At 53.8% G+C, this 26,688-nt stretch overlaps 1 protein-coding gene across 11 annotated transcripts in view; it reads left to right on the top strand.

Moving 5' to 3' along the window:
- TACC2 (transforming acidic coiled-coil containing protein 2) overlaps positions 1 to 26,688 on the top strand; it is a 207,225-nt gene that overhangs the window by 108,845 nt on the left and 71,692 nt on the right. For 7 of the 11 annotated variants that reach the window (XM_073904071.1, XM_073904069.1, XM_073904068.1 and 4 more), the window contains one exon: positions 10,046 to 10,180. The exons of 3 other annotated variants lie outside the window; for them this stretch is intronic. In XM_073904071.1, coding sequence (XP_073760172.1) covers positions 10,046 to 10,180 — 135 coding nt within the window. Of the gene's footprint in view, positions 1 to 10,045; positions 10,181 to 24,579; positions 24,754 to 26,688 lie in introns of those variants that run through there. One more of the 11 variants, XM_073904078.1, reaches the window with a different exon arrangement.

Raw genomic sequence — 26,688 nt, 5'->3', positions numbered from 1 at the left:
TGCCAGAAGCGGCCGGCGGAGGCCCCCTCCCCCGCCGTCTATCCTCCCGAAGATCGCCTCGGATTCACGTCTCCGCACGTCCTACCTTCCAGAAACTGGTCGCTGTTCTGTTCAGAGTGTTGTTACTCTTATCTTCGATCTCCTGTTGAGTTCGTAGGTGTTCAGGATGGTTTGATCCCTATTCAGCTGAATTCCTGAGACCAGACGAAATCCAGGTCTCCTACTCCTCCGCCATCTTGCTCTGCCCCCCTATTTTCAACTTTTTGAGGAACCTCCATACTGTTTTCCAGAGTGGCTGCACCAGCTTGCATTCCCACCAACAATGTAGGAGGCTTCCCCTTTCTCCACATCCTTGCCAATATATGTCGTTTCCTGACTTGTGCATTTTAGCCATTCTGACCGGTGTGAGGTGGTATCTCATTGAGGTTTTGATTTGTATTTCCCTGGTGCCAAGTGATGTTGAGCATTTTTTCATGTGTCTATTGGCCATTTGTATGTCTTCTTTGGAGAAATGTTTGTTCATGTCTTCTGCCCATTTCTTGACTGGATTATTTTTTCTTTGCGTGTTGAGTTTGATAAGTTCTTTATAGATTTTGGATACTAGCCCTTATCTGATAAGACATTTGCAAGTATCTTCTCCCATTCTGTCGGTTGTCTTTTAGTTTTGTCGACTGTTTCCTTTGCTGTGCAAAAGCTTTTTATCTTGATGAAGTCCCAGTAGTTCATTTTTGCCTTTGTTTTCCTTGCCTTTGGAGACGTGTCTAGCAAGAAGTTGCTGTGGCTGAGGTCACAGAGGTTGCTGTCTGTGTTCTCCTCTAGGATTTTGATCGATTCCTGTCTCATATTTAGGTCTTTCATCCATTTTGAGTTTATTTTTGTGTATGATATAAGGAAATGGTCCAGTTTCATTCTTCTGCATGTGGCTGTCCAATTTTCCCAGCAGCATTTATTGAAGAGACTGTCTTTTTTCCACTGGACATTCTTTCCTGGTTTGTCAAAGATTAGTTGATCCTAGATTTGAGGGTCCAATTCTGGGTTCTCTATTCTGTTCCATTGATCTATGTGTCTGTTTTTGTGCCAGTACCATACTGTCTCGATGATGACAGCTTTGTAATAGAGCTGGAAGTCCGGGATTGTGATGCCAGCAGCTTTGGTTTTCCTTTTCAACATTCCTTTGGCTATTCAGGGTCTTTTCTGGTTCCATACAAATATGACATTGTGTAAGTTTAAGTTGTTATAAACAGACATTTTGATTTATGTTTGTATCACTAAAACAGCTCCCCATTTGTGGTGTTGCATGGCACTATGGAAACCATGGTGAACAGGTGTTCCCACTTGACCCTGACCTGGGAAGCTGGTGCAGGGGGCTTAGTGAAGCCTGGAGGGGGGCTGCGATTATCTTCATCCCCCCATTTTATGGAGGAACCCAGAGAGGCAAGGGGAAGCTCTGAGTATTGGATACAGGAGGACTTGGCTGGGCAGCTCTATGCCTCCAGGAAGAACTAAAGTGCCCCTGGGTCTTGGTCAGTGTTTTTGAAGTCCCCTCCTAGCCCTGAGGCTGTATTTTAAGTGGTGTGCCCCAGACTGTCCAGTCAGCCAGTGATAAGTGCTCTTAACCCTTGCATTGAAGGCACCTCCTGTGCTCCAGGCACCGTACTGAGAGTGTCCCTGTAAATCCTCCAGCAAACACCCCTAGGAGGTGAGGGGTTCTGTCCTGGACCCTTTGACATCTGAGCCGACGGAGGCTCAGTCACACTGAGGGTTCAAGGGCATGGAGCTGGTGAGTGGCACAGCTGGGATTTGAGGCAGGTTCAGCTTGCCTGCCAAGCCTGCATCCTGAACTTCCCTGGCTGTGGGTAGAGCCACTTTCCTCTTTCCACGACACATGGGGTTCCACCTACATCACTGGCCTCTTTGAAGTCCAAGGAAGATGACGCATCGTAGAGAAGCTGTGTCACCTCAGACCATGACTGAGAGTGATCACAGGATGCAGGGAGGAACCAGGGATTAAGCACAGATTTTATCAGTGCTGAGAACTTGGCCAGCTTTCTGGCTTCATTTCCCAGTAAAGAGATTCAGGTAGGGTTCAGTGAGCGACTTTGGTGCCTGGCCAGTGTTATTGAACATTTGTCCGGAGTTACATTGTCTTGTTTTTACTGGAAATTAATGGAAAAGAGGCAGTTCTGATGGGAGCAGGGATTGGTCTGGCTTTGGCCACCGGCTGCTTTCACAAAATACTCCTTATTCATTGCTTCCATATTCTTGAATTTGTCTCTCACTAAGGTTTATTTGTAACCCCACAAACAATACTCGTGGCTCCCTCATGGCCTTTTGTGAACATGTGCAGAGCAGCAAGGAAAACTGAGTTGCCTGGGGGGCATGTTCCCAGCTGAGGTAGAGCAAGGTGCCCTGTCTTCTTCCAGCTCTCGAGCTGGAAACCAGTGTCCTTTTACAGTATATTTACTGCTGTGGTTTTTGTAATTTTGTGCTTTTTGTTCATGATTTTGCTGCTTCACATGGCCCCCAATGTAGTGCTGAAATGCTGCGTAGTGCATTTCAGTGCAAGAAAGCTGTGGTGTGCCTTCTGTAGGAAATACTTCTGCTAGATAAGCTTCGTCTGGGTGTAAGTGATGACGATGCTGTTGGCTGTGAATTCAGTGATGTGTATTAAATAAGGCATTTTCACACAGAAATGCACCTAACACAAGGTTACGTAGTGGCCCATTGAGAAAAGCATTATGACCAGAAGCTCGAAGGAACCCAAGCTGGCATAAACCCTGGGAACAGTGGTTCAAAACTGGCTAATTCGGCGTCTGTGACACCTTTCTATAATGTAACCGCTGTGAATACCAAGAATCAGCCGCACCTGACCTTGCCGCTCCGTGGGAGTAACTACGAAGGGCATTCTGGGCTTGCAGGGGCTGCTGAGTAACCTCAGAAGAGGCCCTGCTGGCCCACCTGTTGGGGGTGCTGTACCAAAGCACCCCAGACCAGAGGCCTTGGAAACAGCAGAAATGTATTGCTCACAGTTCTGGAGTTCTGGAGACTGGACAGGCATCCCGGTGGTCGGGTGAGGACCCTCTTCCACGTTGCAGACTTCTCGCTGGGTCCTCATGTAGGGGTAGCGGCTGAGGAGCTTGGTGGGGGTCTCTTTTAGAAGGGCACTAATCCCGTTTGTGGGGGTTCTCAGGACCTAGGCACCTCCCGAAGGCCCCACCTCCTAATTCCAGCACATTGGGGATTAGGATTCCAACTTGTGAATTGAAGGGGACACGCCTATTCAGGCCATAGCACCCCCCTCTGGTCCCCCTCTGCGTCCTGCTGAGAGTAGGGGCAGGAGAGGCGGAGGGCGAGGCTGAGACAGTCCCCTCTAGAGGTTTGCTCCCCCTAGGAGCAGGGTTGGTACTTTAAATTTAAAAATTAAATTAAAATTAAAAAAATTTTTTTTTCTTTTAAGTGGGGCTGGAGGGTGGTGCTTTAAGCCACTTTTGTCCCGCCCCCCCTCAATTGCCTGTCAGTTCTTTGGTGCCATATCCTTCCAAGACATCTTCTTTCTGAATAAGGAAAAAGAGAGATGGCACCCCCATCTCGGAGGCAATTCTCAAATAAGATGGAAGGGATTTGGATTAACCCCCTCTCCTCTCTTAAAGCCACTGGAGGACATCCAAACTTGCTCCTTCCTCAGAGAAGAACCTGGGAACCTGCTCTAGCTCATTGAGCTTCCCTTTGTGCTGTGGGCTTCCCTGGGCCCAGACCTTTGAGAACATTTTGCAAATGACTATGTTGTCCGTGGCCACTTATACTCCCATCTGTTAAGTACTTTCAAAAATGTTTTTAAAGCCGTAGAATCGTTTAAATGAAACCTTGCAGCTGTACCACACTTATTCAACAGAGTAGAATGGGGCACTCTGCTTACATCCCAGAACCTCCTGTGCTTTTCCTTTAATCAGGAATCCAAGTGGAGTGGTCTCTTTAGACCCTGGAGGGCTCCCTTGGACACCGCTGGGAGGCTACTCACCTGGCTCATGTCCATGGAAGCCAGACTTTAGTGTGCACACATTGCTGCCCTCCCCTTAGTGATTGGGGAGGTCTGGGGAGCAGCCCAGGGCTCCGCATGCCTACAAGTTCCCAGGTGATGGTGCTGCTGGTCTGGGGTCCACACCTGGAGAACCAGGGGGTAAAGCAGTCCTGTCCAGATGCTGTTCTCCTCCCCTGTCTGGCTACCAACAGCTCCACAGGATTGGAGACATCTGCCCCAGCTGGTGGCTGAAGTTTCTGATCTCCACCATCAGAGGTAAGAGCCAGGAGCCGAGGTAGCTCCTGCCCAGTGTCAGAGCCTCCCTAGAGAGTGTCCAAATTCAGAAAGTTCTGCAGTTGAAAGTACGGGGAATTCATACTGACTTACAACTTCTGTTTGTCTTCTTGCTCCCAAGTCATTTGGCTTATTTTCTCAGCATCCATTTGCACAAGAAGATTTTCAGCTGTGGGTTTGCATGAGCGGGCTCAACTGCCTCACAGTTTAGCTGAACCTTTATGTGAGCAGGCGCCTTATGAGAAAACTGAATGACAAAGTGGAAGTATTATTATTATCTTTTAACTTAGAAAAGAAATCACCCAGGGGCGCCTGGGTGGCTCAGTCGGTTAAGTGTCCGACTCTTGATTTCGGCTCCGGTCATGATCTCAGGGTCATGGGATCAAGCCTTGCGTCTGGCTCCACGCTCAGCATGGAGTCTGCTGAGATTCTCTCTCCCTCTCCCTCTGTCCCTCCCGTAGCTCTCTCTCTCCCTCAAATAAATAAACACATCTTTTTTTAAAAAAAGAAAGGAAAAGGGATTACCCAAAGATTTTCTCTAAATAAGACTTCCAAAAAAATTAAAAATAAATAACAATTCCTTTGTGCCATTTAAAAGAGATATGTGAAAGGTACATGCTGACAAATCCAATCAATGTGACTGGCCCCCAGCGGGCTGAGTAAATTGGGGTGCATCTTTGCACCTGCTCAGGGCCTTTGAGGTTCCGGTCCAGCGAGCTACTTTGAGATGGAGGCATACAAATGGCCCCCATTGGCCACGTTCAAATATTGACAATTTCATATTTCAAATGAACACATGAAGACTGTTTTGCTTGGGTCAAGCTTAAAAGTAGTTTCCCTTCTGTGAGCCTAGGTTTGCTCTGTGGAGGGAGAGAGGGTAAGAATGTACTGGAAAGGAACTGATTCGCCCGTTCAGGGTTAACTGTGCACAGCCAGCCCTCAGCGGGACGTATGAAGGTCAGCGATGTTTAGGGGCTGTCCGCACTCTAGCATGGGCTGGGTTTCACATGCTGGTTTATCTCGAGGGAGACTAGAAATAGCTCAACGGGCCTGCCGTGGAGTTTCCAGCCAATTTGCAAGCCTGTCTGGGCACCTTGGATTCGGGCTTTGCCACTCTGCAGAGGCTGAGTGTCAGAGGGGCGTGCTGTGTCTCCCATCGCCCAGATGCGCCGTATCAAAGCACGTCCCTCTGCTGTCCAGTGCCCCCACCCACTGAGCTTAGCTCTCCGGAACGAAAGCGTCCAAGTGGTTTCTTCCCTCTAGCTTGCCTCTGACTTTCCATCTGAGCTTGGTCCTTGGCCTTAGCAGTCACCCGATGACGTGATCGTGTGCACTTGGGGATTTGAGAAGGAAAAATCAAGAGCCTGTGAGGAAGGATGGTTGTGCTAATACCTTCCAGATGGTGATACGAAATGGGAGATAAGATGCTGTCGCCCATCTGGCCCCACAGGACGTGGTGTGTTTCGGTCTGGATCTTTGGGGTGTTATCACCCTCTGTGACAGCCAGGTCACTCTCTTGTCTGTCCCAGGACAAGGGCTTAATTTGGCAACTCCGGCCCATCTCTGAAATGCAGTTCACTGTCAGGTCCGTGGGGGATCTGCCAGAAAGGACTCAAATGCCCTGAACAGGGAATCCACAGACAACAGTGAGTGACAGCATCTCACCGGGGCCGGACTCGCGGGGCTGTCAGGCTGAACGCAGGCCCGGCATCGACATTGTCCGTGGCTCTCAGGTTCCGTGTGGGTGGAAACTGCAACCAAAGGGGACTCGTTGTTTGCAAGGACCTCGGCGAGCGAGGTACCGAGTCAGGGATGGCAAGCTCTGACCATTAGTAATGGCTCCCTAGGGATCTGTGTCCCAAAGGATTCTAAGGACCCGCCCAGCTAGACCTAGCAGGAAAGAATGCCATGATCATAAGTTAACGTCTGCCTGCTGGAAGTATGGTGGCTTCTGTGCCCTCCGGGTGTTAACACTTCTCTTTAACACAAAAGACTTAAATCAATATTTCTGTCATTGTCCAAAAATATCAACACGCTGTGTATTTGAATTCAACTTCTTTGTTATTCCACCAAGACTTGGAAAACATTGGTTAACTCCTTAACCCGGAAAAGGGGCCTGAGAGTTTTACTAGGAAGACCTTCACACGCCCTACCCCCAGCGCATTTTACAGGAGAAGAGATCAAGGCAAGGGAACAGAAGTGACAGGATGGACGTGTGAGGCCCTCATCCCTGGGCCCTGGCTTCTCTGTGCCGGTTCGGGGTCTGTCGAGGAGTCCCGCTGAGGGCTGGCAGGGGCCCTGGGCATGGCCCAGGGCCCAGGTCCCTGAGAATGATGTCTCAGGACGAGCCCCGGTGGGTCAGGGAGGCTTGGGTGGACACAGGAGCTGACACAGTGGGGCTGAACTGTCCCCAGCTGCTTCTCATCTCTGCTCTAGCAGTGCTGCCCTCCGGGGGCTCAGGGGGGGCAGTATAGGGACACCGGGTAAGCTCCTCCTTGGGGTCTAGAAGCAGGGGTGGCTTCATGGGCATGACACCCAGTCACCCAGGGCCCGGCGCTCAGAAGGGCCCTGTGCTCATTTCAGTGCTCTGCTGTCACTGTCCTGAAATTCTCCATCCCTCTGGAACGTGGGGCTCTGCATTTTCACTTTGCATTCATTTATATTCCTCTTTGCTTGCAAATTTGGTTGCTGGTCCTGCCTCAGACTCGGATTCCAAGAAGGTGGCACAGTTGGCCTACAGGTGGGGGAGGTCAGGGGAGGCAGGGAAGGAACTGCCATGTGTTGAGCACTTTCCATGGGCCGGGCTCTGTGCTGGGGGCCAGAGAAGCCACAGTGGCCGAGACTTCAGTAGGGGAGCAGGACACCCTAGCGGAAAACAAGGTGCTCAGAGGTCGGGGGCACTGTTACCCCCACGTGGGGGTGGGCCTCCTTGATTGGGTGACCCCTCAGGATGACTGTGGGGTGGGCTGGGAAGGGCCTGAGAGAGGTAGGCATGCAGGGGCCGCGTCTGCTTGGGCCCAGGCGCGGAAGTAGGAAGCTGCCAGGAGCGTCAGGGGACTGGCTTGGTCGGGTTAGAGCAGGCTTAGGGAGAGGACAAGCCTGGGAGGCGACAAGGACAGTGATGGGGCGCAGGAGCCGGTGTGGGAGGCCAGGGGGTTTTCTTGCCCGGATTCCTAAGACTGTGGAAAGTTTCAGGCAAGGCGAGGCCCTTATCAGAACTTGAGCAGGGTTATCCTGGTGACTGTGGGGGTCGGCGTGAGGGGACGGAGGAGGCAGGCAGAGCAGGGCGTGCGGGAGCCTGCTCCGAGAGGTGGCCCGGACAGAGAGGTTCCGGAGGGAGGAGGAGGTGACTCAGCAGGAAGGGGCGAGGACGGAGAGGCAAGGGCCGTCCCACCTTCTGGTGCGGGTCTGAGTCACGGAGCGCTTCCCTGTCGGGGGCCTGACCTCCCTGGCCCCTGGGCATGGGCCGGCAGCGGGCTGGAGGCGGGGAGGGAGTGGGGGCTCCATTCCTAATAGAGCAGTTGAGTCACTTGTTCGGTACCTTGGGCTCCGGAGAGCCCAGTGCAGGAAGGGTGTGGCCCCGTGGTGGGGCCACCTCCGGGGGGACAGGGGCTGCAGAGCTGAGGGACTCCCCCCCACACACACACGCACCATGTTCTCGGGGGGAGGCAAATACCTGTCCCCTGTGGGCACCCTCGTCAGTGGAGTGTGACTGTCCCTGGGCTCCGCCCTGTGGGTTTGGCTTTGCTCTGAGGCCACAGATCCGGGGGGCAGCGTCTCCCCTCTGCTCTGCCAGGGTTTTCAAAGACAGAAATCTCTCCTTGCACTTCGGTGGAGTCCCCTTAAAGAAACGGAGCCGTGCCGTATATCACCTTTCCTCAGCCTGCATTACATCAAATAAAACCTTCATGAGGCATGCACAGAGGGGGCCCGGGCAGCAGAATTTCTTTAGGAAACTAAGTTTTAGATGGGTAGTTTGAGTTGGTCAGGGGCCTGTTCACGGCTTAGGAATATGAAAGCCTGTAAGCCTTCGAAGCGTGAAAATGGCTAAGGAGCTTAAAAGCCCCCAATAGTTTGCATTCTTCCTTTTGAGTCATTTCTTTATAAAATATATTCTTTCCGCCACCGTCCAGTTGTTACAGATCAGTGGGAACCAGCGAGGTGTCACTCCAGCTGGAACCGCCTGCGTGCTTTCTGCCCACGCACGGTCGTTCTTGTTCACCTGTGGATCGGCCTTGCTCCGGGCTTACCCGTGGTCCTTACTCTCTGGTCTCTGTTTTTCTCCTCATTTCTGCGGGCTTCAGGGAAGAAGGCAATGTGAGTTCTAGCTCTGCCTCTGCTCCTGACCCCCAGCTTGGTCACAGCCGGCGGGGACACCCCAGCTCTCCCTCTGCCTGTTTATTGAGGGCTCACGGATGCTGGGATGCTGGCTCCATGTCCTTGCCTAAGTGACCTCAGCTCTCTGAGCCTCAGTGTCCTTTTCTGTAAAGCCGGGATGGTGACATTTGCCTCAAACGGTTGTTGTGAGGGTTATTTGAGGTCATACATATGAAGTGCTTGGCGCTGGGCATGCTGGACCAGGCACCCGACATGAGGCACCCAGGACAATGCACACAGGCGCTGAGCTTCTGCTGTTTCCATGGCTGCTGATTAGCGAGGCCCAAGCGCAGAGGCTGAGGAGTTGCTGGCCTGGCTAGGCGAAGGGGCTGCTCGGGTTGTGGGCCCTGAGGGAGGCCCGCCTGGCGGGAGCAGAGCAGGTGAGGGCCAGGGAGGCGGAACTCGGGGGTGAGGCCGAGGCTGGGCCCTGCAGTACCTGCTAAGCAGCCACAGGGATTTGGGGCAAGAGTATGAATTCTTTCAGTGTTTTGAGTGTAGGGTGCCCATGGCAGCCAGCTGCCCTGTGGGCAGCAGTGTGGACAGCCGGAGAGAGGCTGGGAGGGCCACCTCACCCTGAGGACTTGTTCCCAAGCTTTAGCCTGTGGACGGCATTGATAGCCTTGCTTTTTGCCAAAGGAGAAAATCAAACCTGTTTTGAGCTCTTTGCTTGAGAGTGTGTTTGCAGTTGGCTCTCCTTCCTACCCAAGTCCCCCCCCACCAGGGGGGCCTCTCTGCACTCCAGGCATTTCCCTGGATGGCCAGCAGGGGGCACTCACCCACTGAATGTGGGACCTCTCCTGAAGATCTTCGCGCAACCCCTGCCTCCCCACCCAAGGGGTCCCCAACTGTCCCTGGTGCGGCTCCTTGGTTACCCGTCAGCCTCTTGGCCTTGGCTTTTCTCAGCCTTGGGTTTTGGGGGTGTATCCCAGGGAGTTTGCAAAGCTGTACTATAGTTCTCAATTCACAGAGTTCATTGCTCGTAAAAAATAAAAAAAAGTACTAGGAATGATCATACAAAAGTCCACTCCCCAAAATCAAACAAGACAATTCACAGAGTGTCCCGAGCTCCCACACTGCCTCCCATCAAAGACACGCCAGTTTCTGCTGAAGCCTAACACAGGAGGCATTCATGCCTGGCCGGAGGCGGGGCGGTGGGCTGCATTGCAGGGGGCCTCCTCTGTGTCTAAGCAAAGGCCCCAGGGAATAGGGGGGGGGCGTGGAGGGAAGCAGCATGTTGGGTCTTTAAATAGCCCCTTCCACGTGTCTGGGGTGGATTGGGTGGGGTGAGGGGGCCTGATGAGTGTGCCATTAATGAGCCGAGTTCCACTGGGAATAATTCTCCCTTTGTGTCCCCAGCACCTCCCCAGCTGCTGCCCGTGCAGATGTCACTCCCCGAGCCTCTGAACATGTGTCTTTTCCTCGTGGCCCAGCTGGTGACGGAGTAGAAGCTTCTGCTCTCTCCCACCAGGGTCTGGCCAGGGACTTAAGCAGGTATTGTATAAAGCTTTTCCTCCACGGTTGCTGCCCTTGGAGAGGAGGGGCCTGGTGGTCTCTGCCTCTCCCCCCAGGCCCTGGCATGAGCTGCCCTGGGGATGGCACCAGCAAGGTGGTGACGATTTGGATCTGTGATGCCATGAGTGGTGATTTGGGCCGTAGCTGATTTGAAGTTTTGCCTTGCAAGGCAGTGGGGATGCCCTGCGTGAGCAAACAGATTATCGGGGCTCTCCAGAGAGATAGAACCAGTAGGATCTATATATACATATAGACGGAGAAATTTACGTTAAGTACTTGGCTCATGTGACGATGGAGACTGGCAGGTCTGAAGTGTGCAGGGGCGGCCGGCAGGCTGGAGACCTGGGGAGGGGCTGAAGCTGCTGCTCTGGTCTGAAGGCCGCCTGCCGGCAGAATCCCTCTTCCTTGGGGGGGACTGCAGCCCCCACTTATTCCCTCATTTATTTCTATCGAGATGGACTGGTGGGTATCTATTTTATACTTTGGGTCATAATATAATACTACGTTATTTTTTTTACTTTTTAATTTTTTGCCCATCTCATTATTAGCTTTGGCCATTGGGCTGCTGGCTCCTAGGGCTTTACTTTGAGAGGCTCCAGAAGGCCCGAGGCCCGATAGAGATACAATTAGATTTGCAGTTTTAAAGGCTTTCTCCAGCTGCCTGGCAGGGCAGGACTGGTTTCAGGACTGCCCAGGGCTCCCCGCCCCCCTCTGTGTCCTGAGGTTCCGTATTCCGCCCAGTGGCCCAGGACAGGACCGGGTGTGGCTGTGGTTCTGCTGCCTGACGTCCGCCCTCCACTGCACCTGCGGGCTGGTGCCAAGTTTGCTCTCTGGCTGCTTTTAGCCACGGGGCCGTGGCCTAGATCCACAGATCCAAATAAAACTTGTCTTTTCCCCTCTGGTGGGTCCCTGGAGGTTTTCAAATTACTTTCAAAAACGCACCAGTGAAAATTTCATTTTGCTGAAATGGAAGTTGTTGCTCGAGCCTGGGCCAGAGTCTGAGGTCCTTACTGGTCTCACGGGTTGGGAGCACATCCTGCATCCATTCCCGTTTCCGGCTGGGCTTCTCTTGTTGGAGAACAGGCGTGGCCCGGCCCCCCCCCCCCGGCCCCCGACCTCTGTGGTTTGCCTTCCCCTCTTTGGGCTTGGAGGGGAGTGGTGGGGCAGTGAGACCCGGGGCACATCTTACTACGGAATCGACAGATGTTCTGTCCTTGCAAGCATGCTGGGCGACTTCCTGCTGCCTTCTTCTGCCTCTGACGACTGCTCCGGGGATGATGACACAACCCCACATTTCCAGTGCAAATGGCTTTTCTCCCGGAGTTCTCATGCCCCCCGCCCTGCCCCCCCCCATACCCGCTGGTAATCATTAGGATACAAGCCTTTGGGAGAACAGATGTGACTTTGAGAGAGGCCATGGGGAGGAGAGAGAGCTTCATGTCCAACCCTGCCTAAAGCCAGAGCTTGTCCTGGGAGGGACACTGTCCACTGCGGTGGCCAGGCTCCTGACCTTCTCTTCGCCTCCAGCCCTGCGCTTCTGCAGCCTCCATGCTCAGCAGACCCCTGGCCTATGAAGTGGTCCTGAGAGCATCATGCAGCGATGCATTGAGCTCCAGGAGGCTGAAGCCAGTCATGATCAAGAATTTTCTAGTGATGCAGGTCCAAAGCCCTCCCTCATGCCACGGCTGCCACAGCTGACCATGCGTCTTTGGACCCTCTGGAGGCTTGTGGCAAAGAGCCTGGTATGTTGGCACATGGGCCAGGTGGGTGTGAACCTGAGCAAACAACGTCCCTGTCCAGAGCTGACCTGCCAGTCGGCCTGCCAGGGACCGCTGTCCCGAAGGAATGGGTAACTTGGAGGCCTGGCCAAGGGCTGCCTGGATAGACCTGGAAGATGCAAGATGGGAGAAGCAGCTTCTTGCAAGGAGGAAGTGGTTCCATGCTGATGCAGGGGGCCCAGGGCGCAGCACCCCTGAGAAAGGCTGCCCCGGACCACCGCCTGGGGTGGGGGCAGGCAGGTGGCCTTGGCTCACCAGGGCTTCTGGGGAGATGTCCCCCGGCCCTTGCCCGCCTTGGGCAGCCCTAAATTGCTCCCATCTCTCTCTCTGCGAACTTGTCTCTGACTTGAGAGATTTTCCTGGCAGAGGAGGCAGCACATGTCTCCCCGGCCCCGCCCTGGCTGGTCCCCTCTTCCCTCCAGGTTAGAGACGTGACCCTCCCCCCCCTTGAAAAATGCTGCATGTCCTTGCACTCAGGTGCATCTGCCAGCAGCCAGCTCAGTGGTTAATTTTGTCGGTGGGGTCAGGACCCTCCTCTCTGTTTAAATCCTGATGCTCTCTGTCAGCAAGGTACTGTGCTGAGCAGACTCGCGTCTAATCTGGCTCGTTCCTTACTCACATAAGCCACATGTCATTACACGTGTTCTCCTGCCAGAAAGACCACCTCTTACAGGCCAGACTGGACCCGGATATGCTGTAGAGTGTCACCCGACCTCGGGCTTCTGGCTGCTGGTCGGTCTCGGGAATGGGAGCCGGTGTTTGGGCAGCTGGGCCAGGCGCGTCCGGAAGCCCCACCTCGCTGGCTTCAGCAGAGGGGCATGGTGGAGGGAGGCTGTTACTTCACCGGTGGAGTCAGTAGAAGGTGGCCTCCTCAGTCTGGGCAGAGCAGGTGTGGGGAGGTGGGACCCAGGCCCCGAGCCATGTCCTTCCTTTTCCCTCTTCTGGGAAGGAAGGTGGGGCTTCTCTGGAGCACAGCTGGGAGAAACTACAGAGCTTCAGCTTTGTGACCCCTGCTGGATCGGAGTCCCAGGACCCCTCGAGCAGCCTGGAAGGGAGTCTGACCTGACATGGGGAGCAGATGGTACAGGGGAGCTGTGAGGAGCCAGTGAGGGTGTGGCTGGAGGTGCCGAGCTCAGCTTCCAGTGCGTGGAAGGTTTCAGGGCAGTGCGAGGTCTGGGAGCTCCCACTCCGTTCCTGGTAATGCCCTTGGCCCCATACTATGTTGGCTGCCATGTGATAATTTTAGATTTTTTGCACTTTAGGAGGCTGCTTTGCTTCCAAGCCAAGTGTATGCCTTGGAGCCCCCAGACCCGGCTGGAGGTAGGAAGAGAGAGGGGTTGCCAGCAGCAGGCCTGGTCATAGGCTGCCCAAGGGGAGGTGGAGAAACAGACCTGCAGACCCAAGACAGGGCCCCAGGGAGGGAGGATGGGAGCAAGGCTTCTCACCAGAACAGGCCTGCCTCAGGGCCCCTCCCTGCCTAGGGTTCTGCTGCCTTTTGGCAAGTTAGTTTCTCTTATACTCAGGCTCATGAGATGAAGTCACAGGCCTGTTGCGGCAGCTTCAGGAAGATGACAGGTTCTCTGAGTCTAAGCAGGTCATGTGGTGCGGACTTCTGCTTTGTTTCCATCTATCTGTTTGTCCGTTCGTTCATCCACCCATCCATCCACCTGCTCAGCATACGAGTCCTGGGTTGATTCTGTGCCATATCCCACGTGTGAGGTGGTGCAGGGGGAGGGACATCAAGTTGGAGAGACTTGCCTCTGGCCCACTTATGAGCTGTGTGACCTTAGACAAGTTGCTTGACCTCTCTGAGCCTTAGTTTACCAAAATCTTTAAAATGAGGCTAGTAGGACCCACATCCTGGAGGTAATTGTGAGGAGTAAATGAGGTATATGAAGAATGTCACTCAGTGCTTGACAAACAGGAGGCATTTCATCAATGTCAGCTCCCCGCTGACACCCAGCGGCGCTGGGAGTGCTGGGAGAAAAGAGATGGAGACTGACAGAGCAATAATACAGCGTGTGAAGTCTCCCGCAGAGTTGAGAACAGAAGAGCCAGAAGAGAGCACCTACTCTGCCTGGGGAAGCTGGGGAGGCTCCGAGGGGAACCCGTGTTCTCACTGAGTTTTCCAGCGAGTGGGTGTCTGCTGAGGGTGAAGAAGGTAGAGGTCCTTCCGAGGGGGAAACACAGGTGCCACGGCTTGATGGGAGGGGGAGAGGCCCAGCAGATTTAGGCAGCAGGTCAGGACAGGCCTGGACCCACTGGGGCGGGGGGTGGGGGGGAGGTGAGGGGGGGACGCAGGTGGTCCAGGGTACAGTGGCGAGGTTAGCGGCAGAGAGTAGCAAGCGGGGCGGGAGGTGGTCAGATCTGGAAGGGCCTGCAGCCAGGGTCCTGGGGGTCTGCTGGGACCCACAATGTGCAAGGAGGATTGTCTCTCCTTTTAAAGCAGGGTAGAGTCAGGACCCAGTTGAGTTGCGGGGAAAATCTCTGATAGCCAAGGGGAGGGTGGGTGGCGAGGGGAGGCTGGAGGTCACAGGCCCATTGGAGGTTGTCACCGTGGTCCGGGTGGGAGGCGGTGGTGGCCTGAACCTGGGCAGGGGCTGGGGGGTTGGAGAGGATCCGAATCTGCCTTCGTGGCTCGCATTCCTTCCTTTCTTCCTTCACTCGTGAGTGTCTGTGCAGGCCCCTGAAGCTGGTGCTGGGGAGACAGCAGTGACTCCCACACATGGGGGCCGCACTCTCCTGAGGGGACTCTGCAGGGGCCGGGATTCCCGGGCTGGGCTGTGATTCTGAGGTGGGGGGGCTCCCGGGACAAGTCACTCAGGACCCCAGGCTCGGCACCAGCCTTTCTTCCCCGTGCTGCCCGGAGCTGAGGCTCAGGAGGGGAGGGGTGTAATCCCCCATGGGGTTCCACCCAGTGTGCAGTCCCAGCCCTTTAACTTCTGGCTAAAAGGCAAAGGACGGCTGGCTCTTTGGGGATGACTTGCCCACTCTGTGCCCCCAATAAGTACCCCTGCTCCTGACTTTAAAAATCCATCTCATTGAACATCAAAGGTCCTGTGGCCTTTCTCAAGTTTAGATAAGGGGGCTCCCCTCTCCCCCCATTTTTATTGGCCCCATTTTAAAGATGGGCAAACCGAGGCCCAGTGAGGTCGGGAACTTGCCTGAGGTCACAAGCTCCTAGAGCAAAGCCGTGGTGGGAAACACTGGGGTTGGATGTCTCGGCAGACTCCTCCTCCAGGAAGCCTGCCAGCTAAATGAGGAGCTCTGGACTTGGTGTCTTGGGGCTGCCGTGAGGGTCAGCGGGGCAGGGACACTCAGTTCTCCCCAGGACAGAGTGACTTCTTGCTTCTCCATGAAATAGCTACAGCAGCAGGCATAGCTGACGTGTATTGAGCACTTGCTGGATGCCTGGCACGGCTGTACGAAGAACCTCTCATCTGTTATTGCATTTAAACCTTGCAATATCCATGCTGGTGGGAAGGTCCTATTTATTTTTATTGCACAAATGAGGACCCTGAGGGCCAGAGGGGCTTGGTAACTCCTTTGGGTCAGTTTAAGTATTCAGGTAAATGAGCAATTTCCCCTATTATCCATTAATCTTTCTGAATTAGGTGAATGAGGAAGAGAGTTTAATTCAAATCTCATTCCCGGGCCTTCCCCTCCCCCCCACCCCCAAATCCCACATACAGAAAGCAAGACTTGTCAGGGAAGCTGGAGGGCACGGTTCTGGGCCTCGCATGGGACGGTGGTGGGAAGACCTAGGCTTGCCTCAGTGATTCTCCTTATGCTCTGGCCTCAGTTGGAAAGAATTTCAGTTTTGGCCTCTCTCCTGCATGTTCCTAATTACAGGTCTGTCCTGCCGGCCCCCCTCCCCCAGGATGTCCATCCAGCCCTATGTCTACATAGCGGTCAAGAGCCTCCCATGTGCCCGGCTCTGGGCTAAGCATTGGGCATTACATGGGGCAGGTGAGGGGCATGGTCTGAGCCCTCCAGGAGCCCACCTTGCCCAGACTTGTTTCTTAAGGAGACACTGGATGTTGGGGATGCTGGGAGGATGCTACCCTAGGATGAAGGGGTCAGAGCAGGCCCTTCTGGAGAGAGATGCTGACCTCCCAGAAACAAAGGAGGAGCCCCCTCCCCCACCCATGTTGGGGATCGGAGGCACGTTCCCAGGCTGGGCCATCACAAAGCAGGAGCCCTTCATCATTTTCTGGATTCATAACTTAACGAGATGCAAAGCCATGTAAATGTACCAGGCACTCACTCTGCGTCAAAATTGAATAAGTAATCAGCCTCTGAAAGCTGCTAGGAAACCTGGTGGTGCCTTTCCCACGTTTCCTTAAAGTCAGCGGGATGAGGCGGGAATTGGGTCAGTCTGTTGTCACGGCAAGATTGTCTTCACATGGACAAATCAATTCCTAAAAATCTGAGTATTTAGGAAATGTAATCCCTTATCTTCAGACACAGTTACAGGCTAATTGCCTGCAGCGATGACTAGACAGGGTGCAGGGGGAGTTGCACAGATGGGCCCGCTGGGATGGTTATGAAAAGGGGAATATTTTAGGGCTTGGTAATGCACGCGTGAACACACACGGCTGTGCACGTATGCACGCACGCACGTCTGTGCACATGCACGTGGGTGTACCCACACGCGCACACACGCGCACTCACTCGTTCACTCTCTCCTCAGACATTATGCTAATTATGCTGTCAGTAGGTGCTCACGGATGCTATTTCTGGCCCAGCCGTTCTGGATTTCTGTTCCATCCTGGAGCCTTGAGTCAGCAGTTCTGGTCCTCAGCTCCTGGCTTTCGGTGCGCTGCTCACAATTAGGGCGGCCCCACGTCAGGCTCTGTGTCCCTGCTATTAAGGCATGGAAAGTGATGCCCCCCAGACCAGCTGACCTGTGGCCGGCCTCTTGAGGGGGCCGCTGCTCGGCCGGGACTTCAGGAGGACCCCCTCTCTGTTTACAGTGAGGGAAGGAGCAAGACCCCTGGAGCTGCTGAATGTGCTTGTGTTTTCATCTTGGAAGCATTTCCCCCCTGAAGGGCCTCTTTGGAGCTGCAGGGAGGAACCAGAAGGTGGGACCTGAAGTTCTCAACCCGTTTCTCCAGTCTGGCTTCAGAAACCAGCTTCGCTCCTGATTTTGGCAGCTGGGAGATCCCATTCTGTTTACACCTGAATGTTTTTCTTTAAAAGATCTCTTTTTCCTGCAAGTAGCCTCTAAAACCCGTCAACTTAAGCCCTAGAGGAACTCAGTGGATTAACACATCAGTGTTTGAACTAAGTACAGTATTTAAGCTCTCTTAAGAGGCACGGGAAAGTGCTTATGGAATTTTCTGTTCTTGGAAATACTTCCCCGGGAAGAAAGGTGGATAACACTGGTTATGTTCTTGATCTGAGAGAAGGGCGTCTCGTGCAGGTGTGTCACCTGTTTCTCTCTTCCCAGGTTTGAGGGAAACTTGACTTTATCTCTAAGTACAAGCTTAAATGTTGGAGGTCAGTTTTATTTGGCCACCGTCCACCTTGGGCCACCCAGTTTTTGCCTACGACCTTAAACCTAGTTTATAGAAGTCATTAGAGGAACAGGTCTGGAAAAAGACAATTATTACCTGAGAAAGGCCACTTAAAAGTGAATCCACTTAATAAGTCAGAGTTTTATGGTAATAGCATAGAAAGGGTTTAACTGCGACTTTACCTTGAAAAAGAAATGAAGAATTGTGAAAACAGTGAGTTTTATATTTAACAAGATGTAGGCTTTCATGATAACCATATGCTAATGTTTAGAACAAACAAAGAAGTCTGGCCTGGTTTTTCTGCCCGATTTTCAGGGTTGTGTATTCCTCACCTCACATTTGAGTCCCTTCACCATAAATCCACAGGGGCCTCAACAGTTTTCCGAAGGGCTTCTCTCAGCTCCTTGATCTTGACATTCCCTCTTTGAAGCCACCTTCTTCTTCATGCTCCCGAGCTTCTCCTCTTCAGTGGCTCACAGATGACCGCCTCTCATGGCTTCGGGCATCACGATCCAATTCGCTGACTTCAGGTGTCCCGTGTCTTCTGCCAGGTGTTAGCGTCCTCTGCCTTTGGTGGCATTGTGTATTTGCCCCGACAGTCATCGAGAGACAATTGGCAGTGACTTTTGAAGCCAGGAGGGGCTTCCTTCCCTATTTGAGGGGAGGGCCGAGTCTGTAAGTGGTTGCTTCGTTGCTGAACACCCCCGTCAGGCTGACCTTCGCTTCCTCTTCTATAACCTTGCTGCTGTGGTACTGTGGATGCTTGGAGATGCTCTCCGCGGGATGGGGCAACTCAAAATTTATCCTCTGGGAATTTCTTTGCTTTCTGATGCTACTGATTGCTGAAGGGAGCTGAGGCAATACCAATTGCTCGCAGAGGCAGCCCCATGGCAGTGAATGTTACATGGGTGAAAGGCTGTTGTTGAAGGCATGGTCCACCGTAGGCACGGTCTCTTGGCTGAGGACCCATGGGAGAGAGTATGTTGAGAACATCAGTCACAAGACACCTGCTCATCGTGGAGTGGCCTTTTTTTTTTTTTTTCAAACTTTCTGGGTTTTATGAATTATGTAACTGACCACGATTGTTTCCCTCTTTGCTTTGGCTGTTGGGAAACTCAGGGCCAGACTTGCAGCTTATTCCAACAAAGGCTTCAATAAGTACTTCTGGAATAACCTTACCCCCTCTGGCTTTTATACACCTTTTCTAGCCCAATTTAGGTAGGTATGTTTTCTAAAAAATGATCTCAGGAGTTCTACCATTGCCATCTCAAAGGAGTTGAATGAATTTGGTAAAGACAGAAAGATTTCGAGGCTCTTATTTCGTCTTCTGTGGGACTTCTCGGCACTAACTTAAGTTTTGCGTAGACCTGGCGTTTTCTGCACCAGCCTGCCTGCCTGCCTGCCTGCCTTCTTGTGGGCGTCGAAGATTAACATTGTAACCTGCGTTTGTAATTTTGAAATAAAAGTGAGTCTCATCTCTCTTTACCGATTTCTTTTCTAGCACATTTTGGGGTGCCTTTCTCGGTGTGACAGTAAAACCCTCAACCTCCGTTCTCGATCATGACAGAATTGAAAGGATTTACCCCATGAAGGGTAGTCTTTGGAGCCTATCTTTGCTTGGAAGGAAATCTGGAAGGTCTCATGTGTGGATATGGTGAAGGTGGCAAGGAAAACATAGAGTAGATCAGCCCTTTCCAAGAAGAAAGGGAAAGAACTTTCTCGAAGAGATGGTGTTTTACCTAAGCTTGCGCTTCAGCCCAAGAAAACCACTCAGGCTCCTAAGGGTGAGCATGTGAGGTTGAATGTTAGAGTCTAGAAGATAAATAGATACCCCTGGCCTTGGAAATGAAAGAACCCATCAATCTTCTCCTGTCTCTCTGTTCATCAGACGATTGAAGACTTTTGCCAGGACCTCTCCCCACGCCCTTTGAGGTGTCACCCGCATGTGTTTATGGAGCCCTGGCTGTGCGTGGGGCACGCTGCAGGGCTAGGGAGGGTGGCAGGTGCAGACACATGGATAAAGGGATGAGCAAGTGCCAAGGCTCTGACCTATGAGTAGTCGAGAGAAGTCTGAGGGCCAGCCGGGACTGACCCTCCCAGGTGCTGGCCGGGAGCTGGGGCTGATACCCAGGAGGCATTGAGAGAGCTGGGGACGGTGGGGAGGGGCACCTCCTTGGCAGTGAGGTCACAGGGAGGACCCTGGCCCCCCTCAAGGACAGGGTGGAGCAAGTCACAGGATCAAGGCCAGGATACGGAATTGGGACTTCTTCTCGAAGGCCATGGTCAGCTTTTGGAGCAAGGTTGTGTGACATAAAAGCTGTGTCTCCAAAGCCCAGGGAAGAGGATCCCAGATTTGTAAATCCTGGTGGGGAAAGTGCCAGTAGTATGCCATTCCTGCCCACCCTCCCGCCCCCCAGTCCTGTTCACTGGCCGGTCCTGCCGGTCTCAGGCTCATGTTCACATGCGGATGTAGAACGTGCGCCACCCGGGAGGCCTGAGATGGAAGAGCTCCCACCAGCTGGAACCTCAAGGGGAGGGCAGTGAGCAACAGAGTCGTGGGGCATGGGGTGGACTTTGGGGGTCCCCAGTGGAGGGGCAAGTTGCCAGCAGGCAGTGATGGTCCTGTCAGAGCAGGAGCCTGGCTAAAGTTGGGCTCCCTAAAGAGAAGGTGCACGTGCTTTCGTGCAGCCTTCCTGCAGCCCCCACCACGGGGTAGTGGACGGTGGGGAAGGCCAGCGACTGGAAGAAACAGGACCTGGGCCATTCTCCATCTGTGTTTACATTCTCATTCTTTGTTCTCTCCAGATGGTTTTTTTTCTGTGATCTGACCTACTTTTCTTTAGCGTGTGTGCGTGGCTAATTAGCAGGGCAGGGGTCTCTCACTCCTGTTTGGCGAGTGTGGGTGCCATGGCAACCAGAGACTCCTCTGCGGGCAAAGATAGAACTGCTCAAGTTTGTTTTTCTTGGGGTGTCAGAGGTGCTTCAGATGGCTCACCCTCCTGGACTGACTCAGGCCCTTGCACCTCACTGGGATTTAAGAGCCTCTACCACAGAGTTTCTCTCTCAATTACAGAGGGTTGGCAGGTTTGCTTATCTTTCTGGTATGTGTCCGTAACTTGAGGATAGGCTCATCTTATTCAACATTTATAGGCCAGGTAAATGGCAAGTGAATGATATATGTTGAATTGCTAATAGTTTTAGAAATGATGGGTGCCTCCCTTGACTTATTCAGGTTTCTAGGGTGTCTGGGAGACATCACTAGGAGGGTTGGTGGGGGAGTCTGTTGCCTAAGTGGGCTTAGTCTGCCATCAGGGTCCCAGAGTATGTGTGCGATGGTCAAAAGGTCCCAAGAGGGGCTGCTTGAGTTCAGGATCTCATTGCAGCCGTGGTTAGAAGCTCCAGGGATCACTGGTTTGCTCTGGAGGGGAAATGCTCTGCTTGGCGTGGCCAGGGTGAAGTCTGGAGAACGGGCTGGCAACGAAGAGGTGGTAAGGAAGGACCAGCTGGGCTGCGTGAAGGCAGTCCCTCCTGGAAGAAAGGTCCGGAGTCAGCAGAGGGGAGCCATGGGCATGGCATCTGTAGCCTCAGCCCCAGGTAATGGCCTGAGTGGGGTGCTCCGTGCGGGTGTGCGTACCTGAGGGAGCAAGTGGTCGGAGCTCTAACTGCTTGCATTTTAGTAATTCCGGATGGAATCTGTGCTTTCTCACTGTACAAACCCATGATTTAACCTTTGTGGAATGATCTGGGGTGGGACGGCGTGAGGCAAGGAGGAGGAGGAGGCAGTGGACAGGCAGGGGTGGGGGGGGAGGGGGTGGTGTCTGTGTCATGAGCAGGTCTTAGGTTATGGATGACCATACCCCAGGGCTGGACCCACAGAGCATTGACGCGGGGTCCAATGGCCGCAGACTGCTGTTTTGAGCAGTTTGTCTATCTTTTCGCTTTTTCTTAGCTGTTCTTCTTGGGTCCTATCAATGTATCTTAAGTCGCTTGTCTTGGTCGGCTTGGGCTGCTACAGCAAAAACAGCATGGTCTGGGTGGCGCAGACAGGAACACATGCCGCTCACAGCTCTGGAGGCCACGAGGGTGATGGCGTGACGGGGTCCTCAGCCAGAGTCGTCTTCCTGGTCTGCAGAAGGCAGCCTTCTTGCTGTGTCCTCAGCTGGCAAAGAGGGAGGAGGAGAGAGGAGAGCGAGCGCAGGGACTCGGGGCGCATCAGCAGCCCACAGCAAGCCCTTGTCCTTCCAGAATAGCTCTCCCTCCTTCCACCCCCTTTTCTCGTTTTACATTTCCTGTCGGCTGAATTACTAGATGACCAAATTTGTTTCAATTATGTGTAGGCTGAGCATCAAGAGGTTGTCAGTGAGGGCATGAGAAGCTCTTCCGTGAACCCAGAGCGCAAACGCGTCATGTCTGGATTTGTGTTATCACCGGTCCCCACACTGCACTTGTCTCTCCCCTGGTTCTTGGGGGTGAATTTGGCATCACTGAGTTGGTGGCAGCCTGTGAAGTGTCAGTGCGTCATGACATTAGAGTAGTGGGGACTCGAAATAAAAGCACCTCATTTTACTGCTTCCTTATTTCCTTGATGGCACTTAGGGGAAAATGCTTCTCATAAAGAAGGAAAGAAAATTAGCACTGCTCAGCACCAGTTAGAGTCCTGCTCCTGGGACCCTATGTATACATATATATTATTTGATTTAATTTCCCAATACCCTGCAAAGTAGATGCTTTCTCTCTTTTGCCAGCCAGGGAAGCAGAGGCTCAGGGTGGTTAAGTGGTTGGCTCCAGGCTACCCCACAAATGAGGGAGAAGTCTGGATTTTAATTCCGGTCTCATCTCAAAGCCCTCTCCTGTTTTTGCAGCAAACTGCTACCTGCGGAGGGCGAGGACCCTTGAGCTGTTCTGTGCTTTCATGTGTCAGGAACAAAAAAGCAGATGGGTTCTGATTGTGGTTCTTCACTGGTGTAGTGACAAGTTTGGGTCAAGGCCATACTCTCCATGCCCAGGGAAGGGTTCGCTTTCCTCAAAAAAACTTTAAGTCTATGTTAGGGCTTATGGAATTTTCAGCTCCACACGATAAGGTTGCTGGGACTCCCAGCTGCCCACAGGGCCCAAGAGATCTGCTATCTAACGGGAAACCAAGCCTGAGGGCACTGGAGGCGAACACAGAACACATGGCAGGATCCTCGCCCCCAGATGACATCCTTCCCTGACAGTGAGTGACAGCTGCCCAGGAGGTGCTCCCCAGAGCAAGCCTCCTCAGGCCACCCTGGCAGTAACCCTCCCTGCAAGATGGACACAGTCATTAGCCATCTTCATGGAAATGCAAAAGTAAACCTTCTCAGCGTTTCCTGGAAATTTCATGTCGTTGCGTCTTGCGAAACAGTTTTGATTTTCCGGCTTTTGGTTTGACACTAATCTTAAACAGGCACAGAGGAAAGGCAGCCCACCATGAAGTCTAGAACCATCCTGACATTATGAGCCACAACCTCAAGAGGTCCTGTCCAAACATCCTTGCCACAGTTTCAGAAAACGCTCAGGGCATTGGAGGAAATTTTAAAATGCTTTGAGCAGTTCTGTTTTCATTTTATTTTTCTTTTGGCCACAGGTTAGATGCATTTTAAGCTCACTGTGCTGTGGGGTGAAGACATGTCGGGAAAGTGTAGAAGGATTTTCAACTTACCCTCAGGGGCTCACTTTAATTCAGTTGCCGGCCTGTGTTTGGAGCTCAGAATGCAGTTAAACCGAAAGTAGAGCTGGGGCAGATGGTCAGGCTCCCAGATGTGCCCCGAACCTCCGAGCCTGTGAGACATGAAACCCTGCTCTAGTAGCTTTTGGTGAGAAGGTCCAGGACCCCCAGCCTTGAACCTTTCTACGGTAGCTGGAGTCAGGTGGGGGACCTGGCTGGGTGGACACTGTTGTCCTAGCCAGGGCATGGGGGTGGGTGCTGGGGGCACCCTGATGGGGTGTGTTTAGAATCACAGAGATGGGCCATTTGGTTGCAGGTCACAGCAAGCTGCCTTTTCCCTGGACAGCCGGTGGCTTTAGGGGCCTGGCATGGGCAGATCAGCTTGCTTGGCCTCTGGTTAGGATGAGCACTTGCTCAGGGCTTCTCCCTGGAGAATTCTTCTGGTGGCCAAAGGTAGAGTTGCCCACCCCTTGGCAGGCCCTGTGCTTCTTTCTCTCCACCTTGCCCCCCTCCCCCATTGTGTGAGCAAATTGGAGGCTGGGCCTGGGCTCGCTGGGAGCTGGGAGCCAGGCCCTGGAATCTCCCTGGTGCACAAACCTCATCCGGCTGCTCCAGGCCTGCCCTCCCCTCCTGGAGGCAGAAGCAGGCAGTGGGAACCTCACACATCTCGTCCATTTCCCACTGCAGCCTGTTTACCTGCCCTCTCCCCGACACACACACACACACACACACACACACACACACACACACACACACACCCCACACACACACCCCACACCCCACCCCACCCCCAGGTGTGGGAAAGTCCATTCCCTTCCTCCTGGAGGGATGAGCCAATCAGGGTGAGATTACCCCCACTTCTCTCGGTGGTCAGTCCGGCCGAGACCACCACGCCCCTCCCTCATCCCCCCCCCCCCCGCCAGCCCGCCGTACATTTGCATTTCAAAGCCACACCATGCGGGCGGTCGGGGGGAGGCTGGGGGAGGTGGCGCGGGTGCCGAGGGAGGGTCTTCGCCCTCCCTCCTCCGGCCCAGTTTCCGGAGCTCCCGGCGATGGAGCTTTGTGAGGATGCAGGCGTCGGGGCTGCTCGGCGGTGATGACATCACCGTGTCACACACAGAAGCCGGGCTGCCGGGGTGGGGGGGCGGTTTAGGAGCAGCTGGGCTTGGACCACACCGGCGCTCACGCTCACAACTCGCGCGCCCCGGGCAGAGCCGCGCGCGCTGGCCGCACTCGCTCGCGCGCACCGTTAGGCGCGCGCCGGCCGCACTCGCGCGCGCGCACACACTTCCGCGGCGCTCGCTCCCCGGGCTCCGGCTCGGGCCCTCAGGCGCAGCTCCACGCCGCCGCCGCCGCCGCCACGGATGCCAGCAGCTGCTCCCATCTGCAGTGCAGCAGCCCCGGCCGCCGGCCGGTCCGCCCCGGCTCCCCGCCGGAGGAATCGCGCCCGGACGCTGGCCCCGCTCGCGGCTAGTCTGCTCGCCAGGGCGCAGCGAGGATGGGAGGGTCGCAGTCCTTGCAGCCAGTCCCAGCCAGCGACCCGAACCTGGAGGCTTCCGAGGCAATGTAAGTGCTCCGTCGGGCCGGCCCGGAACCCTCCCCCCTCCTCCCCGGAGGAGGTGAGGCTGCCTGGGCTTTGTTAGTGTCGCCTCTCCTGATGCGGCAGCCCGGAGCCCTGGCCGGCCCAGCATTCTCGGCAGCCTTGAGCGGCTTTGCCTGGTGGCTGCTCCTTCTAGCATGAGGTGCTCCCTCTGGAATGAGCATCTGGCAGCCCCAGGATGCGGCCCCCTCCCCCCCGCCCCGAAGGGGGGAGGCAGAAATGACCCTCTGGCATTTGATTTCAGTTGTTCAGCAGCCCAGTGCATGTTCCGGGGCTCCTGCCATGGGCATCTTAACTCTGCACCCCCAGCACAGTGGTATTTCCTGCAACAGAACAGCCGGGCATCAACAGGGGCCTCTTGGGAAGAACCCTTGAGTGTGGCAGCTTGGTGCCCATGGAGACAGACCAGTTTAGGGGCAGTCAGTCCCGCGGTGGGGCAGATGGTGTGGATCATGGCTGGTAGACATTCAGTCCCCTTAGCCTAAGCATCCATACTCACTCCGGTGAACACTGTCGAGGACAAGGCTGCTTGCTATTATCAGCGAAGCCAGCTGAAGTCTTGTCATTGGTCCACCGTTCGAAGCAGGGCTTGACTGTGCATTGATTCAGGAATCCGATCTTTTCTCTAAACCACAGAGCTGATTTGCCCAGAAGTGGCCTTTATCCTGGATGGGTGTTAGTTAGAATTGCCATTTCTGTATGGTTTTCTCCGTTGCCTTCCCAGGCGTGTCTGGAGGATGGGGCTTACTGAGCAGATCTGGCTACTGGGGGCACCTTTCAGCAGCTCAGGCTCGTGTCCAGAGTGGGCCTTCCCATCCCAGCTTACCTACTCTGCTCTCCCAAAGAGAAGAATGTGTTTCAGAAAAGAGTATTTTGGGGGGACTTGGGGGGCAGTAGATAAAGTGGTTAGTTCCTGAGAGCCATTGATGTGTAGATTAAGCGATGAGCAGAGCTTGGTCTGTGTGTTGTAGTAGGGACCTGGTGCCATGTGGGGCTTGCTTCCTCACTGGTCCCCACGCCTGGGCTTCAATGAGGAGCTGTCTCAGTGCGGTGATGTAATGCTAGGCTGAGCCTCATGGTTTTCTCTTTAGCAGCGAACCATAGTTAGGAGCAGGTGTGCACCGATCATTTGTCTTCATCCTTGTAGCTTGGGAAAGCGTCCTCTTACAACGGGAGGCACATCAAGCTGGAGACTTTTTTTTTTTTTTTTTAATGCCGTGAGCCTTGGACTACGCCTACCCTGTTTTTCTTCCATGTGTAGTATTGTTAGATGCGTGGAAATACGTATCACCATGAAAGGCTCCAGCCTGAGCAGAAGACAACAATTCCAGCCTATTTTTTAAGAGTCTCTAAACTGGAAATCAGTGAATAAGTGGGAGTCACCAGCTAGCTGGTATCAGGATCCACGCCTGTCAAAGAGCATTCAAGACTTGGAAAAGACAATGTGACCGCATGTTTGGGAAAATATGCTCCTCAGCCATTGGAAATTCAGCTCACCAGCCGCCAACATCCCCGCCCTCTTTCCCTGTCGAGTCAACAAATGACCAGTATTCTGTTGGCCGAGGGCTGAGTTTGGGGGAGATTCTGTTTAAGGCAGAAGCTGCCTTTTGGTAAGGCCCCTAAGGTTCTGCCCTGTGGGGATAGTGGTGTTGCAATAAAACTCCAGGATGATGGCCACATTGTGCTGCTGGAAGCTGCTTATCAATATTGCATGGTTGAGTTAGTCCCTGTGCACCAGCCTGAGGCCTCTCTCCCTGGAACTGCTCCTTGGGCAGTGTCTCTAAAGAGCGATCTTTAGGGATAGTCCATTTACTCCTTCACAGATCCCACTCTCCATCCCCCTCACCTCTTTGCTTTTGGAAATGAAGGGAGAGGGAATGTTTGGGGCTGGTGCCATTCCC

This window comes from Callorhinus ursinus, unplaced genomic scaffold (genome assembly GCF_003265705.2).
Source record: "Callorhinus ursinus isolate GAN/ISIS: 27379988/994484 unplaced genomic scaffold, GSC_fseal_2.0 scaffold20, whole genome shotgun sequence".
In the NCBI taxonomy this organism is placed as follows: domain Eukaryota; kingdom Metazoa; phylum Chordata; class Mammalia; order Carnivora; family Otariidae; genus Callorhinus; species Callorhinus ursinus.
This window is presented reverse-complemented; position numbering and strand designations above follow the sequence as displayed.